Source organism: Aulonocara stuartgranti (assembly GCF_965226115.1).
Source record: "Aulonocara stuartgranti genome assembly, chromosome: 19".
In the NCBI taxonomy this organism is placed as follows: domain Eukaryota; kingdom Metazoa; phylum Chordata; class Actinopteri; order Cichliformes; family Cichlidae; genus Aulonocara; species Aulonocara stuartgranti.
In genome coordinates, this window is record NC_138955.1 from 22710994 (window position 1) to 22728895 (window position 17902).

Here is a 17902-nt window from a genome sequence, read left to right on the forward strand (position 1 = left end):
GTGCAATAGAGCGCAGATGGAAAATTCAACCCTCCTGCCACGATTCTGTGGCTGTGGAGACAAATCTGAGAAAATAAGTCAAGTCTGCTGTGCTGAATTGAGTCTTTAAGAATGAAAATATAAGCATGTATCATTCAAATGTAAGGCGGTTTGTCGATTGGTGTGACACAAACAAGGCGAGATTATTCTTATGACTCTTGTGTTGCCCTCGGGATTCCCATATATTTGTTTGCCATTCACCTAGGGGTCATTTCTGACCCGAGGACAACACAAGGGTTAAATATGATGCTGGTCTGAGCAGCACTGTTATTAAAAACCAACCAACTACACAAATCCAGTTTGACAAATATCACAATATCTGCATGGATAACAACTTCACCAGGCTGCACTGTAAATCTTTGGTCAGAAAGATCATTCACACTGTTTAGAACCACAATCTGTACTCTCGGTGTGAACTGTTACCATCGGGAGGATGATACAGAATTCTGCAGAGCAGAATGACTTTTTAAGAACTCCTTTGACCCTCTATCACGTAAAATTTTAAAAAGCAGCTTAGAAAAAGTTGTGGAAACAAAAAATACACTGGAAGACAGGTCAAATCCACTCTGATCTATCTATCTATCTATCTATCTATCTATCTATCTATCTATCTATCTATCTATCTATCTATCTATCTATCTATCTATCTATCTATACTAAAAAGCAAAAGGGGGAAAGTAAATTGACAATATGTCATAAAACCAGTCACATCTTGAGTTCAACAGAGTAACAGCTGATTTCTTTCAAACCCAACCAACAGGGTAGCTTACTTTCTTTTAACACAAAGAGATTTCGGTGCTAATCGTCATATTATGGGAGGGGAAATGATTTCCTAGCTCAGTCACTCCCTGCTCTGTAGACCCTCCTATGGGGCCACAGAGAAAATCAACTTGAACCAAACCACGCCCCCGTGTTTTATTCTGGGCAACTTAACAGCGCCTGCATGCTCAATGTTCTGCAAAGTAGACCCAGCAGGAGCAGAGAGAGGAACCCTCCACTGGATCCTCATGCTGACAGCCATCCAATCCAAAACGCCTATTCACTAGTGTGGACGTTAAACTGTGCGGCTCTGACAGGATGGATTTCTTAGACCGCGGTTACCTGGACGCGCGGTCTCCTTATGATTACACCTTTAATTTTTGGAACGACTACCTCGGGCTGTCGACACTTGTCGCCAAAAATAAGATCAACAGTCCGCCCTTCAGCCCTAACTCTATAACCGAGTCTCTTAAAGCGACTTTGGGACTGGAGGACGATTCCCCGGTTTGCTCCTGCGTAATTGGGCACGGCAGGGACACCAACGACGGACCCTTGGACTGCTACTGCGCGGCCCCGAGCTCCCCGCCAATCTCTATCTATGATCTCAAAGAGCGCATCTCGCTTCTCAGGCCATACGAACACCTCGCTAGTGATTCGCAGCTGGGGGACAGAGATACCCCCTCGTACAAGGGAAGCTTCTCTGGCTTCGACCTGCTCGCCATGGACCGAAGACGCAAACAGGCTCAGAGGGGCAAACCGGAGCCCAAAGTGTGCGTCTTCTGTCGGAATAACGGCGCACCAGAGGAAGTTTACGGCACCCATATCCTGAAGACAGTGGACGGCAGAGTGCTTTGCCCCATCCTCCGGGCGTACACCTGCCCCCTCTGCAGTGCCAACGGTGACAATGCGCACACCATCAAGTACTGCCCGCTTTCTAAAGACCAGCCGAGCCAGAGAGTGGCAAAGGGGGGCAGAGCGATTGGCAAACGGCTGAAAATCTTCTGAGCGAGCAGATGAAGTTAATGACGTTTGAGTGGCACTGTCTGAAATTACTAATGTCTGTGGCAGTAAAATCGCTCCATTTGACGCACAAGACAAGTCTGGAAAAAGAAAGAAACGATCTGAAGAAATACGATTTCTATTCTTTTTTTTTTCTTTTTGTACATGTAACAGCTTCATTTCCAATGTTTCTGTCTATACTGTAACTGTGGGCACATAGTTTACACTTGGACGCACTGCGCGTAATATAACCCCCAGCACTCTTTAAAGACTTGGTGATTAAAAAAATGAACCAAAGTACTGTACAGATCGACCTGTGAATGATCGCCTTCATGCTATAATCAGAAGTTGCTGTGTTTCAAGTAACGCAGTGCCAGTGCAAACAGCCCAGCAGTCAGCGGGCTGCTCTTGCCAACATAAATGAATATGCAGCACTCCTGATATGAGGTGAATGTTTAGTCCCACAACCCATTGGCCCCATGGATGTAAGAAGTGTGACAGGCCGTGCAAGAGATGCAAGATCTACTTCTTTATGTCCTGCACATGTTTTTTCTCCCTTCCTTGAGATCTATGTTTTCTACCAAAGGAATACACTTTTTGTATTGCAACTTAGCCTAAAGGTAAATTTCTGTAGTTTATACGTCGCTCATGTCTGATATTCTTTATGTGATTTCGTGTAAATAGGTATCTTACACATTTCAAGTGAATGTAAAACACTGGAGGTGAGATCTGACTTTCATTTCTGTCATATAGTTCAAGTACACACACTGACTTGTTTTTGTTTTGTTTCTTTAAACGTGGAAATGTGCACCTGCAATTCTTGTAAACGTACAAACGATTTTAGCAATGAAAAGCCTGACATTCCAAAGTCTATCTGTCAACTAAAATGTTTTATGTACTTATTTTTACCTTATGTACCACTGGGAAATATATTCGCTGTAAATGACCTCTGAATAAACATGGGATTTGCAGATTTCTTTGACTGTACGAGACTCGCTGACACGATCATGATTATGGTAGCTGTAGGCAGAGCCTGCAGCAGGTGATGACAGCATCTTAAGTTGAGCGTATGCTGTCAAAGGTAAGTGGGGAAATACATTTATTCACAAAACTATTTCATCTGGAACCATCTACAGCTGCCACACTGACATGCAGTGCAACTGCGCCACCTAGTGCTCAAAGCCTTGAACGCTTGAATGCAGATATCACTAAAAACGTCTTTAGACAAAACTTTAAGTCATTCTTTCTCTTTTTATTTTTTAAATTTAGGGTCTATGTGTCTCTTTTAAAGTCCGCTCTGGTTGATAACATTTTTTAAGCGCTGATCTTATTACAGAAACCCCCTAAAATCTTCATTCAGATGAGTATGTTATTGTTTTCACATCCGCCAAGTAGGTCATGTGACCGGCTCAGTTTTCTGCCTAAGCATCTTTTTATTCATAGAATTTGTAAAAGAAACAAAAAACAAAAGAATAAAATAAAAAATAAAATCGGAGTTTCAAGTTTTGATCCAGGAATTTTTTAAGGGATTTATTATCGTCATGAGATGAGGTAAAATCATATATTATCTTATATGTACATGTAATATCGTCACAAATACATTAAATTAAAAAAACCCAAAAAACTGAAAGACGTTCTCTTGATGTTCTCAAGAAAATATTCCCAGCTCATCTGGATCCAGATATCCTACTGAATAAGGACTGGATCTAAGTTCATGTGTGGTGTGGAGGAATGCACTCTAGGACTGGTCTTTATTGCTTAAGTGAATATGGTACTTTAAATATGGAATTCACCCTTCCACACCTGAACCATGAAAGATTTCCCAAAAAATCTTTCAGGGGGGGCGCATGTGATATCATGTCATGGTTGAGGAAGCAGATAATATCACTTCACCCTCCACTGGTCACGGCAGATGGTTGGACGTCCCTGAGCCTGGTTCTGCTTGAGGTGTCTTCCTGTTAAATAAGAGATTTTCCTTCCCACTGTTGCCAGGTGCTTGCTCGTTTGATTATTATGTTTTCTTCTTTCTAGCTCTTTAACTTACAAAAACACTTAGAGGCGACTGTTGTTGTGACAACTGAATTATATAATATCATTAATGGCTGTGTTCAAACATCTCAGTGAGACATGACAGGACACGGAAACAAAAGCAGCATAAGGAGTCTGTTATTAAATGGTTTACATTTTAAAGCCTTATGTTTTCTTCTAAATCAAGACTATATTTTGTTCAGGATTATTCACAGACCCTTTTAGCCGAGAGCATTTTCATTGCAAAGAATTACAGCTGGTATTTGGCAGAAACTCCTAAATAAAACTTGTGCAGTAAAAGTCTATAGATTTCTGTAATAACTGTCACATATTTTATGAAAGATATTGGCAGTAACATTTTTGATATATAATGTTGTTTTTACAAATCAATTTGAATTGAGCTAACGCACTGACCACAGCAGAGACTTAGAAATTTAACACATTTTGCTTCTCTCTAATATAATAACACTTATGCATTTCACACAGAAATATGTAAAACAACAATCCAATAGCCTCTATTGGGGACTACAGTAAACTACAACGTTACCAATAATGTTACTTCCATGCGGTATAAAGGCCGAATGCTGCCACCTAGTGGCACCGTGTAGCTTATCAGTGTTTTTTAAGGTTTAAGTTAAAATGTGACGTTTAAAATACTCATAAAAGCACCAAAAAAAAAATAGTTTTCCCGCCTAATAAAAAAAACCCTTTAATATAAGCAATAAAGCATGGCACTTCATTCTCAAAATGTTTTGTGAGTATCTTGCCTTTCACAGGATGCTGGATGGATTCTCAAAGTTGTAACAGAGTTGTCTTTTTTTAAATGTTTTGCAGACCTTGCTGACATCTGTAGAAACATTTGCTGTGAAAAACAGAGTAAAGTGTTTTCTTTAATGGCCAATAAACATGAGCAGGAATTGTAACCATTCGCTAGATCAGCCTGATGCCTCTTTTTAAGTAAATACTAAGGCTGATTAGGCATAAACTCTGACTCATCTCTGAGTGTTAAACAGCCGGAGGGTTTCTGTGTGTCAGCACATACAGATACTGTAGCACTTTCTTCTTCAGTGGTGTCTCCCACACACACTGTCAGAGTCAGGACAGCTGAAGAACATCCCTGACTCATCAGTTTGCATTAATTAGATCAAACAGATATGTCTACAGACACTCTGGAAATAAAAGTAGTATAAGGGTAATTGTAGGAGGGTGTATATCTACAAAGATCTTTCACAGCAGCAGCACAGATGGCAGTTAAGAAAGACGACAATCTAGAGGAAACGTGAATAAGTAATTGTTTGTTAAATACCTCAAAAAGCAATAACCAACAATGAACCATGTGTTCAGTTCCTATTATTATTATTTTTTTAAATGTAGTACACGTCCACCACAAATCCATCTGATGTCATCTATGTATTCATCTCTGTAGTAATTATTAAATATTGTTCCCTGGAGCATTAAATGCTTTAAATAACTGTCTGTTCCTTATGGTATATGCCCTTATTCTCTCTATTACTAGTACTATTGATTTTCTCTGACTGGGTTGGGGAGAAGTCTTTGTTTCAAGTCATTTTCATATGTTCTATCCCAGGTTTCTTTTATATTTAATCTAAGCAAGTACCCTGCTTGATAATGCAATTGAGCCTGTGCTGAGCGTATAAAGTAAAATACCACCTTTGGGAATTTATAGAGGGATAACAATGATTGATTTCAATGCTATTTTGGAGCACATTAAATAAAAATCTGCCCTACTGCACATTCACTGCCTGCTGTGGCTGAAAGTGAATCTCCAAACCAAGCTGCTCTCGCTTCACTGCAGCAGCCTGCTATTGGCCTGGTGAATGCTGACAGCGCTGATGTTTCTCTGTGTTGGAGGGGGGGAGCAACGTGACTCTATAAAAGCTCAGGATCTGCAGCATCACTGAACTGGTGCAGTGCAAAAGCGCTCACTCATCCACACCGATGGTGTGCAGAACAAGGGGGACATAAAAAAAAAACCTTCTGAAACATACATTTCCTTTTCTTAAACAAACAAACAAAAAAATCCACAACAAAACTTCATCATGAGCTACGATTCCTTCTTCTCCACCCGCCGCCCTTGGGACAGCTACAAAGGCTCCCGAACCACCACCAAATCCTCCGTGTCTTCATCTCTCTACCCTTCTTCACGAGCTCCTCCATCTGGTAAGAGGATCCTAAGGACCTCCTCCTCTTCCTTTCCAGATGGATCTCAGAGGATGAACCTGGCTCAAGCCAGCTCTCTAAACACAGAGCTGCTGGGCCTGCGCTCCCAGGAGAGGGCACAGCTTGTGGACCTGAATGATCGATTCGCCACCTACATTGAGAAGGTGAGGCACCTCGAGCTGCAGAACCGAGCCCTACTGGCTGAACTAGATGCGCTGAAGAGGCGGCAGAACGATCCGTCCCGTCTGCAGGCGCTCTATGAAGGTGAGGCACGGAGTTTGAGGGCCATGATTGACTCAGAGAATGGGGAGAAGATGAGGATGGAGGCAGAGAAGGACTACCTGCGCGATGTGTATGAGCAGATGAAGGAGCGCTATGAGGAGGAGGCACAGCGGCGCATGGATGCCGAGGAGGCCCTGCAGAGGGCCAAAGAGGAGGCGAGCAGGGCCGTGGTCTACAACTGTGATGCAGAAGCCACTGTGGCCTCCCTGTGCGATGAGATGGTGTTCCTGAAGAAAGTCTTTGCAGAGGAGCAAGCAGAGCTGCAGGCCCAGCTGCAGGTGGCCAACATCAGCATAGACATGGAGGTGTCCCGGCCTGATCTGTCCACCGCGCTGCGAGACATCAGGGCTCAGTACGAGCGGCTGGCGCACAAGAACATGCAGGCCGCCGAGGAGTGGTACCAGAGCAAGTTTGCAAGCGTGGCAGAGATGGCCAGCAAAAACAACGAGGCCGTGCACGCCATCCGGGAGGAGACCATGGAGTACCGGAGACTGCTCCAGTCCCGCTCCTCGGAGATCGAGGCACTCCGGAATGTCATCGACTCCCTGAATAAGCAACTGGAAGATCTGGAAGAAACACAGGCGAAGGAGGTGGAAAAGTACCAGGTGAGGCAAAGAACCAGGGAAATTAGAGCCTGCATAGGGAGAATGGAGCTCAGCCTTATTCTCCAACATGCATTTTATTTTCAGACTTACAGCCTTCTTCCTTTGGCTATTTTTAGAGTCTTTCTTCTGAAATAGTGCTGCAGAGAACTGAAAAGGTGGTGTTTACATGGTTAACCAGCACAGCTAAAAAGGAAGCTCAGAAAGCAGCAAGAAGAAATGATGTTTCTTTCATCTACAGGATGACATGTAGATATATTCTCTGCAGCAGCTAACCCTCCCTGTGCTCTACTGCACAGCAGGAAATAATGACAGGCTCACAGTGCAGGTGAACGTCTGCAAAGTTAAAGTCGAAACAAACTGGGAGAGCACACCAAAGCAGCTACTCTCGCTTACCATTGCCCTGCTTGAAGCAGACTGTTGCTAACTGTGACACTTAAACTGAGCTGAAGTGGTTTTTTACTTTTACAGATGAGGATAAGTGAGCTGGAGCGCAATATTGCTGAAGCTAAGCAGGAGATGGCGCGCTACCTGAGAGAGTACCAAGACCTTCTCAATGTGAAGATGGCCCTTGACATTGAAATAGCAGCATACAGGTGACACACACCCTTCTTCCTGCTCATCTACACCGACAGTGTTTGTTTTCAGTAAAGTTTCATGATCTTTTTTCTTACTTTATCTTAATTTGTCTTACTTCAGCTATATATAAAGACATAAACAGCAAACAATCTGTTTTCCTTTACTTTCACAGGAAACTCCTGGAGGGGGAGGAGATTCGTCTGGCGTACCCTTCCCTTCCTGCTCTAAATTAAAACCCTAAATGCCACCGACCCTGGCATAAATCGAGTATATCTTCTTACCCGTTCATCTTTAAGCTGAACATCCTGAGAATTCCTCCCTAACATGACCTCTCTCCCTCTTTCATGCTCTTCCCTTCGCTTTCCCTGCAAAATTTATTTCATCTTTACCCAAAAAATCCCAAACTACAAATCAAAGCTCACCTTTCTCAAGACCGCTGTGCCCTTGTGCTAAACAAGAGGTCCACCAGAAGTCCCCCTTCTTCTACACACATTCTGACACTACACATCAAGTAGAAGGCAAACTGCGAAGGGCAGAGTGGCTGCACTGCATTAGTTACACGTCTGCGTTGGACAGCAGCGTTGTTTTGGTGGAGTTCCTCTCAGTCAGACACGTATGACATTCAAGACAACAGTAGAGTAAACCATCTGACCTTTCCGAACCCTCGTTGTGCAAACACCTGACCAATTGTTTGTTAACGAGGATGTAAAAAACCCAACCTATAACTCTCAGTGCTTGGATTTTATATGTGTTTGAGCTGATTTTCCTCAAGGAACTCTTCCAATCAATGAATGTCCTGCATCCCTGGTTTTGTAGTAGTAGTAGTTGTATTAGTAGTCAGTGAACCAGTAACCTTAAAATTTTCTTTTCATTATGTTATCGAGTCATTTGTGTCCTTTTTAGTTTGTCCTCCTCTGCATTGACGTCTACACAAAAGCTGTAAGCAACAAATCAGAGTGAATTTGGGCCTTCCTACTTTTCAGCAAAAACCAATCTGGACATTTAAATGCTGCAGAAGACTAATTGTTACTGGTTCCACCTTATGATCACGTACTGTGTCTTTGAGTCTAACTACACTAGATTTGTTTTGTCCTGTAAGTTCATTCCCAGCTAACCAGTGAAGCCAAAAGATAACTGCAGGAGCTCCTTGTTGTTTGTCTGCTGATCGTAGATCTATGTGGTGCTTTACATCTGTGAAAGTAATACAAAGTCTGCACCTGTAACTGGTGTACCTGTAACAGCCGGCAACAAGCTGAATAAACATATAACTCACCTGCAGCATGTGTCATATTTTTTAGTTTCATTTCACACCTTTAAAGATGTTTAGGAGACAAAAAGCTAAAGCACACACCCTGACATCAATGCAGCCTAATTTTAGCTCCAGATGCAAGTTAATAAACTTACCTGTTAGGCATTAGCAGTTGAATGACACCTTCTAATGTCCAAAATACATATTAAAGGTAAAAAAACTTTTAATCACCAATTTACAAAGCTCAACATCATTCCTTAGTAACACAAATGTGTCCAAAATAATGTCTCATTCAATCATATTTGGGGTTTTGTCAAATATTAAAGACATTCTGGGAAATTAGAAAATAAAATGTGCAGGAATGATAAAATAATTGCAACTACCATTTGATACCTGAGACCAGGTTTGTTTTTTTTATTTGTGTTTAAGGCTGCTGTAAATATCCTACTTGAAAATCCCATATAACAGTAACAATGGTGCCATTTTGCTGTTTAAGATTGCATTCCCACACAGTTTCTTTTTACTTACAGCGCTCAATGTCACCGACCGACACACAGCGGCACTGCACCATTTCCCATCATTCCATGCTGCTGGTAAGGCGTCTCTACCTGTAATGTGTTGATATATTGCCTCAGCAGGATCATCAGTCACCGGTCTGACATCAGGCGTCAAGCTGCTCAACCTTGAAAGAAAGAAGAAGAATCACGAAGACAACAAATGTATACATACAGCTATATTTCCTCTTAAGTGGGCTGAACTAATGAAGCTATTGCCTAAAAAGCTTTCAAAATACACATCAAAATTTGTTTCTTTCAATGTAAAGAAGCTTAACTACACATTTAATCTCTCAGATCTTTTTAAAGGTGTAATTTCAATAATACTTCCTGCAGTAAATTAAAGGAACATGTCAGCTGGGTTCACACTTTAAAGGAAATAAAGAAATGTAGGACAATTATTTGTGAATTCACAGAAACAATTCCATTACTTTTTAACAACTAGGAATTTTTATTGTAAATAGTGAACAGGAAGGAACGTTTCTGTTATTAAAATGAATACCACGAACAGAAAAACTAATTTTCCTGTAATTAACCTTCATCCAGAAGTCTACTTACTCTGGTGTATGACAGGTCATAAGTTATCTCTTCTTCAGTAAAAACACTAAAACCAAAAATTTAAAATACAGTTTAAGGTTCACCATAAATGGCCTCCTCCTCTGAAAGTTCCACATTTTCCACAAAGCTATCCACGGGCAGGACTGGACCCTTTTTGTCCATTTGACACCCCCTCTGACTTATAATTATTCACAATTCTTACGCTCTTTGGAAGAGCAGGTAATGGCCTTCTTTAAAAGCAAAGGTATAGAAATGGACAGTAAAAATATTGAGGGATGCCATCCTCTTCCGAGAAAAAATCAAATACCTGCCATTATCATTCGTTTTGTTAATAGAAAACAGAAAAAAGAACTGCTCAAGCAAGGAAGAAAGCTAAAAGGTACAAATGTTTATTTAAATGAACACCTAATCAAGAAAAATGCAGACATTGCAAGACAAGCAAGAATATTAAGAAAACAGAAGAAAATACAGTCAACTTGGACGTCAGACTGTAAAATATTCATTAAGTTAAATGGAACACCAGAGCAGGCTAAGGTTCTAGTCATCAAAGAGATGACGGAACTAGAAAAATATAACCGATAAATGCAAAGCAGTGCTAAATATGATGTGACCGTCCAAGTGCACAACCAACGCAGATGTCTGACAATTTTCAACTAACAACTCATATAGATATTGAAAATAAGACATTGATGTATGACAGCAACATAGATCCTGATTGTAATTTCTTTAACAATAAGACAAATGAATGCAATTATTATACAAATGAGCAACTTAAAAAGGAATTCAAGGTAGAACAGGGTATAACAATGGTTCACTTTAATAGTCGAAGCTTATATGCAAACTTTCAATCCATCAAAGACTACATAACACAGTTTGAACAGCCATTCAATGTGATAGCCATATCGGAGACCTGGATAACTCCTGGAAAAGAAGAAGACTTTAAAATAAATGGATATGAATTCCTTCATGTAGACAGGATCAACAAGAAAGGAGGTGGGGTGGCACTTTACATTGATAAAAACCTAAAGTACAAAAGAATGGGAAGAATGACAACTGTTATTGATGGAGTGATGGAATGTTTATCAGTGGAAATAATTATAGAAAAAAGGAAAAACCTAATTGTCAGTTGTATATATAGAACACCAGGATCTAAGATTGAGATATTTAAGGATAATATGGAGGACTTATTTACAAATATAAATCAGAAAAGAATGTTTATTTGTGGGGACTTTAATATTGACTTATTGAATCCAAATCATAATAAGAGTACAGAAGAATTTATTGATTCCATGTACAGCATAGGTTTATTTCCACTGATAACAAGACCGACCAGAATAACATCTCATTGTGCAACTCTATTAGATAATATATTTACAAATATAATAGAAGGAAAGATAAAAAGTGGGCTGTTAATCAATGATATAAGTGACCATTTACCAGTCTTTGCATCGTATAATTGCCATTATAAAGTGAACAACGATGGACATAAGATTATTTACAAAAGAATAAGAACAGAGAAGACCTTAAATTGTCTTAGAAATGAACTTTTAAAGCAAGATTGGAATATTGTATATGAACAAACAGAAGTTAATAAAGCTTACGAAGGATTTTTAAGAACATTTAACACATTACTTGATAAAAACTGCCCAGTAATTGAAATCAATAGGAAACACAACTATGCAGGAAGACCATGGATGACAAAAGGACTACAAAATGCCAGCAAAAAAAAGAATACCTTATATCGAGAATTCATAAAAAAGAGAACAATAGAAACTGAAATGAAGTATAAAACTTACAAAAATAAATTAACTAATATAATGAGATCCTGTAAAAGAGAGTATTACATTAAAAGGTTAGAACACAATAAAGATAACACAAGAGATATCTGGAATGTATTAAACAGAATAATCAAAAATGAATCAAGGAATAATGATTACCCTGGGTACTTTATAGAAGGGACAAGAAGTATTAATAACATGGAGGAGATAGTAAATGGCTTTAATGAATTCTTCGTAAACATAGGGCCAAAACTGGCAGAAGAAATAAAGGTTGATGGAATAGAAAGGGACACTGGTGAAAATATTGAAAGGAATAGTAGCTCAATGTTTTTAAGAGCAGTGGAAGAGAAAGAGATTTATGACATGGTTAGAGGACTTAAGAACAAAACCAGTACAGACTGGAATGATATTGATATGGTAACGGTAAAGACAGTTATTGATGGTATCGTAAAACCATTAAAATATATATTCAACTTGTCGTTTCAAAAAGGAGTTTTTCCACAAAAAATGAAAGTTGCTAAAGTTATTCCCATTTACAAAACCAGTGAAAGACATAATTTTACAAACTATAGACCAGTGTCAATACTCTCCCAGTTCTCTAAGATACTGGAAAAACTCTTCATAAAAAGATTTGATAGTTTTGTGGAAAAATATGAATTAATGACAGATAGTCAGTATGGGTTCAGAAACAACAGATCAACAGCTTTGGCACTGATAGATTTAATGGAAAAGATAACGGAATGTATGGATAATAAGAGGTATGCGCTTGGAGTTTTCTTAGATCTAAAGAAGGCGTTTGATACTGTTAATCATGAAATTCTATTAAAAAAACTGGAAAAGTACGGGTTTAGGGGAGTGGTTTTGGAATGGTTAAAAAGCTATGTAGGGAATAGGCAACAATATGTACAAATAAATGAATATAAATCTAATTTGATGGATATAGCTTGTGGAGTACCTCAAGGTTCAGTACTGGGTCCAAAAATGTTTATTATGTACTTAAATGATATCTGCAGAGTATCGGAGATTTTAAAGTTTGTAATATTTGCAGATGACACAAATATACTGTGTGCAGGTGGGGAATTGCCACAGGTTTTGGAAATGATCACACAGGAATTAACGATATTAAAGAAGTGGTTTGATATAAATAAATTATCATTGAATCTCGATAAAACCAAATTTATGTTGTTTGGAAACCAAAAGAAAAACATCGAAGTAGAAATATGTGTTGACAATGTATATTTAGAAAGAGTAAATGAAATAAAATTTCTTGGGGTGATCATTGACCACAAGCTCTGTTGGAAGCCACACATTACTTATGTTCGGGGGAAATTGGCACGGGGCATTGCCGTCCTGGGAAAAGCAAAGCATATGTTGGATCAGAAAGCACTGCACATTTTATACTGTGCTTTACTACTGCCATATATGAGCTACTGTGTAGAGGTCTGGGGAAACACATACAAAAGTAACACACAAACAATAACTATAATACAGAAAAGGGCCATTAGATTAATAAATAATGTAGGGTACAGGGACCATACAAATGCACTCTTTGTCAAAATGCAAGCTATTAAATTCCAAGACTTGGTGAAGCTTAAAACAGCGCAAATAATGTATAAAGTCAGAAATAAATTGCTTCCCAAAGAAATCTGTAAATTGTTCATAGAAAGAGAAGGTGGGTATAACTTAAGAGGGAAATGGAATTTAAAAATACAAAGTGCTAGAACAACTTTAAGAACTATGTCAATCTCAATTGCAGGAGTTAAATTATGGAACAGTCTAACAGAAGAAATAAAAGACAGTCAAAACATAAAACAGTTTAAAGTAAAATATAAAAACCTAATTTTAAATAAGTATAAGAATGAAGAAAACGGGGTTAACCCAGGACGGTAATGTTGCTGGTAATGGTGTTGCGGTTCTTTTTTGGTTGTTTTTTTGTTTTTTGTTTTGTTTTGGTTTGTTGTTTTTCCATAACTTGTGTATCTGCAAATATACACATTCTGTATTTTTCATATGAAAGAAACTATACTGTGGTGGGGCTTGCTAATTTCTTGTTTTTGATTTATGTATGTTATGTTTTGTTTTACTTCATATGTTTATATGTTTCATATGTTGTTTGTTTAATTTAAGACAAAAAAAATTAAATGAATGAGAGGTAAAACTTGAGGGGGTAGGGACAAATAAGTAAATACTTCAGCCTACTCCTTTTCAAACAAATAATGGAATGATATTTTGTAATGATTGTGAAGGCACATGTTTGAAATGTTTGAAATAAAAATGAACTGAACTGAACTGAACTGAAATACTCCACAAACGTGAAATTATTATCCCACTGAAAATGTCAATCCGAGAGATATCAATAAAATAATATAAAATATTTTTCGTAGAAATGGCTTTACTCTTGTGTCTCACGTTTAATATATTTAGAAAACAGCGTGTATTACGCTGTTTAACCTAGTTTGTTATCTTGATAACTATTGATAGCTTATTCTGTACCTAACTAACCTTTGCTAACCTGCAGGAGGCAGTCAAGCATGCGCAGCTCGTTCGTTGCTAATCACTTCCGCTGGTCAGAGGGCAGCAAAATGGCTGCCGTGTTAGGTCGATAACATTTGTTCCCTAATGTTAACCTAGACCGCAGATTTCAAACTCAAATGCTCTCATTAAGCGTTACATTTAGCATCTAGGAATCGGCACCTGTTCCCATATTTAGACGCTGACATGTTCCAGGTAATCGGCGGGAGGAGCGTGCAGGTGGCGCGGCTCTTAGCGCCCAGGAGTGCCGTGCTCGTGGAAGCTGTCCGGGGCCGAAAGTCTCGCACCGACCCGGTAGCCAAGTCCAAAGAAGGGCGAATCAAAGTGCCTCCCCCCGTCGATCCGGTGGAGATGGTAGTTCTCAAAGAGAGATACACGGAATACAAGCTGATCATGAGGGCGCTCCGGTACGTTTAAACGACAGTATGTCAAAATCAGTTTCCCGTGACAAATAGTCACTCCAACTTAGTGAGCTCCCCGTCAGTCTTAAAGATATTCTGTGTTGCTTTAAAAAAGCTGAACTCGAACACGACTTCGTAAACAATTTCTCGAACCTCTTACACACAAATCTGTGACTAAGAGTGTCTCAGAAACATGAAACGATACATGCTTGGTGTACTTTAAGATTTGGAGTAAAGACAGTGTGATTGGAGTATTTAGTTTTCTTTATGTGTGTCAGTTTGGAGTTTAAGGAGGAGGTGCTACGAAAGAAGTACGAGGAGGAGACGGGCTCCCAGGCGGAGGAGAGGGCGAGGCAGGAGGCGGAGGAGCACCGAGCCCTGATGGGCTGGAACAACGAGGAGAACCTGCGCATGCTGAAAGCCAGGTGAGCAGAAAAGATGATGACATGAATACACTCTTTGTGTCTTTCTTCCACTTGCAGAATGGAAACTGTCTCATTCTAAAAGTGATGTTTTTTGGGGGGGGAAATCATTTCAGAATTCTGAGGGTCCAGAAAGAAGCAGAGGAAGCTGAGCGCAAGAAGATTGAAGCTGCCATTCAGCGGGAACAGGAACAGCAAGAATTCATCAAAGAAAAAGAGAGGGAGATTTTGCAGCTGCAGGTAGGGGTTGTTTCTGCATCCAAACTATGCAAGTAGAGCAAAGGGAACATAGTGATAAACTGACAAAACTTTCATTTTCTTTCAGGAGGAAGTAAAGAACTTCATCACCACGGAGAACTTGGATCAACGAATCGAGGAGGCACTGGACAATCCAAAGAATTACAACTTTGCCGTTAACAAAGAAGGGAAAGTCATCAAACAGACAGTCCTGCAGTGAAACGACTGGATGCACAGACATGACTCTGTTGTGGTCCGGACTAATCCGGCAGTTCAGTGATCCAACTCCCTCTGGAGGAGCATTTCAACACCTTTAAGCTGGAAAAAAAATCTTCTTTTAAAAACATTTCCGGCGTGGCATCATCCGCTCACAGCTGGACCTAGTAGTTTCACCTCAAGGTCACACAGCCTTTATTTTCCCCATGTGTCTGCTTCATATGGTCCCTTATTTAAGTCATGCGTCACCACAACATGTAATCATTGCTGGCATTTGTCATGAGTTTTAGGGTAAATTAATGTAAACAGCATTGAAACGGCTGCTGAAGAACGGGACTTCATTTTTCTGCTTCATTTTGGAGGCTAAGGACCATTACACACCTACATGGTCAGGATCTGTTTATATTGACTTCATGATGATAACTGGTCTTTATGTTGAACCATGGTATTAAAATGCATTTTCTTACCTTGATTGCACATGAAATTTAATCTGATTTCAATATGCACAAAACTTAGGCGGGTCTCTCCCTAAAGGTTCAAAACCCCGATCTGTGCAAGTACAATCTGAGGTTCAATGTTAGCTCTACATTTCCTGTGTCAGGGATTATAGTCCAGTGAAATAATTAGCACGACTCAACAATGGTGCATTCTGCATGCTGAGTAGGATATTGAGTCGTATTATATACATGCATGCATCCTCTGGTAACACTGAGCAAGAGGTCTCATCCCATGTACCGCCATTCTGAGATAATGTTACCTGAGAGAACTTAGATTAAATCGGCTCAAAAGTAAAGCTCAGTCGCACAAGTAAAAATAGGACAGCAGCTTCCATGTAGCTACACAAACTATAAATGAATACATTAGTGGCTTGCGGTGACTAAATGTTTGTTCACGATCCGACTGAGCCTCTGTCAGTGACAGCAACTCCAGGGGTTTCGACTCAACTGGCTACCAGCTGATTGTATTCTGGTTATGTTCCTATACAAGAGGAAGGTTGCTGAGTGGAAAAGTAATCGTTACATGTGAATTTCTGTCTATGCAGACATCAAAAATATTGGATTTTCGATAATTTTTCACAGTTATTTGCTTTACTATCACAAACAGATTGCATGTAATTGCCAAATTGTTTGCCAATAGAAGCTTGATTCCATCTTACAACAACATTCATGGCAGTTTTGGTGACAATCTTATTTGCCATCCAAAATAAACCCCCCAAAACTGAAGTGAGATAACGTTATGTCACTGGATAAAACAGATTCTGACTAAATTTAACCGAGGACATAATTTAAAGTTGAAATTAAGGTGATAAATCATAATATATTTATTGCAATACTCAGCATATTGCAAAATGTTGAAATTTGCAATAATATATTGTGAGGTATCTGGCGAGTCCCACCTCTAAATGTTAAATCTGAACAAATTTTCAGATGGGGAGGTGTGTAAAAGTATCCCCAGTGACGCTCAGGCTTCAGGCTTCTTTTTAAAGGCTCCCTTTCAGCTTTTCAGCTTCCTTTTTCCTGCTTTTGGCTCCTTGTGATGTCAGTGAGAGTCCATATCCTCTCTTCTCAAACACAGCAGCCTCACCCACCTGCTGTTTACCCTTAAAGAGAGAGATGAGCTAGTATGGCTTGTTTCAGATAGATGACAGACCGAGGGGCTGCTCCAATAAGGATTAGTTTGAACTGTGAATGATGTAGAGCTACCCTAGTAAACCTTAGAGGGGGGAAAGAGATTGAGGCATCCACTTGGAGTGGATGCACTTTTAGCTGCAGCCCTCTGGGTGGCGCCCATCTCTCTGCATGGGCCTGTCTGATTACTCAGTAGAACATTAGCCAGCTTATGTGTGTGACACCGCTCTGCTGAAGCGGCGTAATCCTCTTCTGTTAGGCCAGGTGTGCAGGCTGATGAGATGATGATGACAGGCAAAAACCTCAAGAGAAACCCAAGCAGCCAGCAGCAGCTGAAGCAAGAAAAGGCCACCAATAACATTACATATAAACACAGAGTGTTCCTTTATTGTTTAGTAAACCTGGAGGATTTTCCTTGTTATTTCTTTTCATTTTTGGTCCTCATGCTGCATTGATAGAGTGCACAAAATGATTAGGAAATTCTGCATTTATCCTGTTATTCCCAAATAGCTTCATTTTTAAACCACGTTTCCATGATATCATACATATTAACCTGCTCTAATATGTAAGCAGAAACTTTCTATGGTTCCACCTTCTTCAGTGGATCCCGTACATTTTTGTTTCATATATTATGTATCACTGTACATTAAACATTTCTGTTATTAAGCAATTTCAAAGTGTTAGGAAGCTGCGATGGCCTTTTTTTTGTGTGTTTTCTTACACTATAGACACAATTAAGTGATTAATAATCACATTCAGATCTTACAAACAGGTGCATACCAGCTCTGCTGCTGAGCCGCTGCAATGTTGCGCACACGGTTGATGTGATTAGTAAGGGAGGTTAATGGGATTGTTCCA

At 39.7% G+C, this 17902-nt stretch overlaps 3 protein-coding genes and 1 long non-coding RNA gene across 6 annotated transcripts in view; 3 read left to right on the top strand and 1 right to left on the bottom strand.

Moving 5' to 3' along the window:
• The window catches only part of LOC309695194, a 32623-nt gene extending 18521 nt beyond the window's left edge, over window positions 1–14102 (bottom strand). Inside the window, exons 1-4 of one of the 3 annotated variants that reach the window (XR_014273057.1) lie at window positions 13904–14102; window positions 9831–10033; window positions 9247–9400; window positions 3798–4687 (exon numbers count right to left, since the gene is read on the bottom strand). This is a non-coding gene — a long non-coding RNA (uncharacterized lncRNA). Of the gene's footprint in view, window positions 1–3797; window positions 4688–6768; window positions 6855–9246; window positions 9401–9830; window positions 10034–13903 lie in introns of those variants that run through there. The other 2 variants (XR_014273058.1, XR_014273056.1) reach the window with 2 other exon arrangements.
• LOC309696153 (nanos homolog 1-like) lies at window positions 956–2773 on the top strand. The gene has a single exon (XM_082517281.1). The coding sequence runs from the start codon at window positions 1117–1119 to the stop codon at window positions 1801–1803; it is 687 nt and encodes a 228-aa protein (XP_082373407.1). The 5' UTR covers window positions 956–1116; the 3' UTR covers window positions 1804–2773.
• neff2 (neuronal intermediate filament family member 2) lies at window positions 4675–9235 on the top strand. The gene is made up of 3 exons (XM_082515658.1): window positions 4675–6893; window positions 7362–7486; window positions 7642–9235. The coding sequence occupies exons 1-3, from the start codon at window positions 5886–5888 to the stop codon at window positions 7700–7702; spliced, it is 1194 nt and encodes a 397-aa protein (XP_082371784.1). The 5' UTR covers window positions 4675–5885; the 3' UTR covers window positions 7703–9235.
• Window positions 14103–14155: 53 nt separating the features above from the next.
• mrps26 (mitochondrial ribosomal protein S26) lies at window positions 14156–15888 on the top strand. Its single transcript, XM_082515663.1, has 4 exons — window positions 14156–14547; window positions 14820–14966; window positions 15080–15203; window positions 15289–15888. Exons 1-4 carry the CDS (start codon window positions 14327–14329, stop codon window positions 15418–15420), a joined length of 624 nt encoding a protein of 207 aa, XP_082371789.1. The 5' UTR covers window positions 14156–14326; the 3' UTR covers window positions 15421–15888.
• The last annotated feature ends 2014 nt before the right edge of the window (window positions 15889–17902 follow it).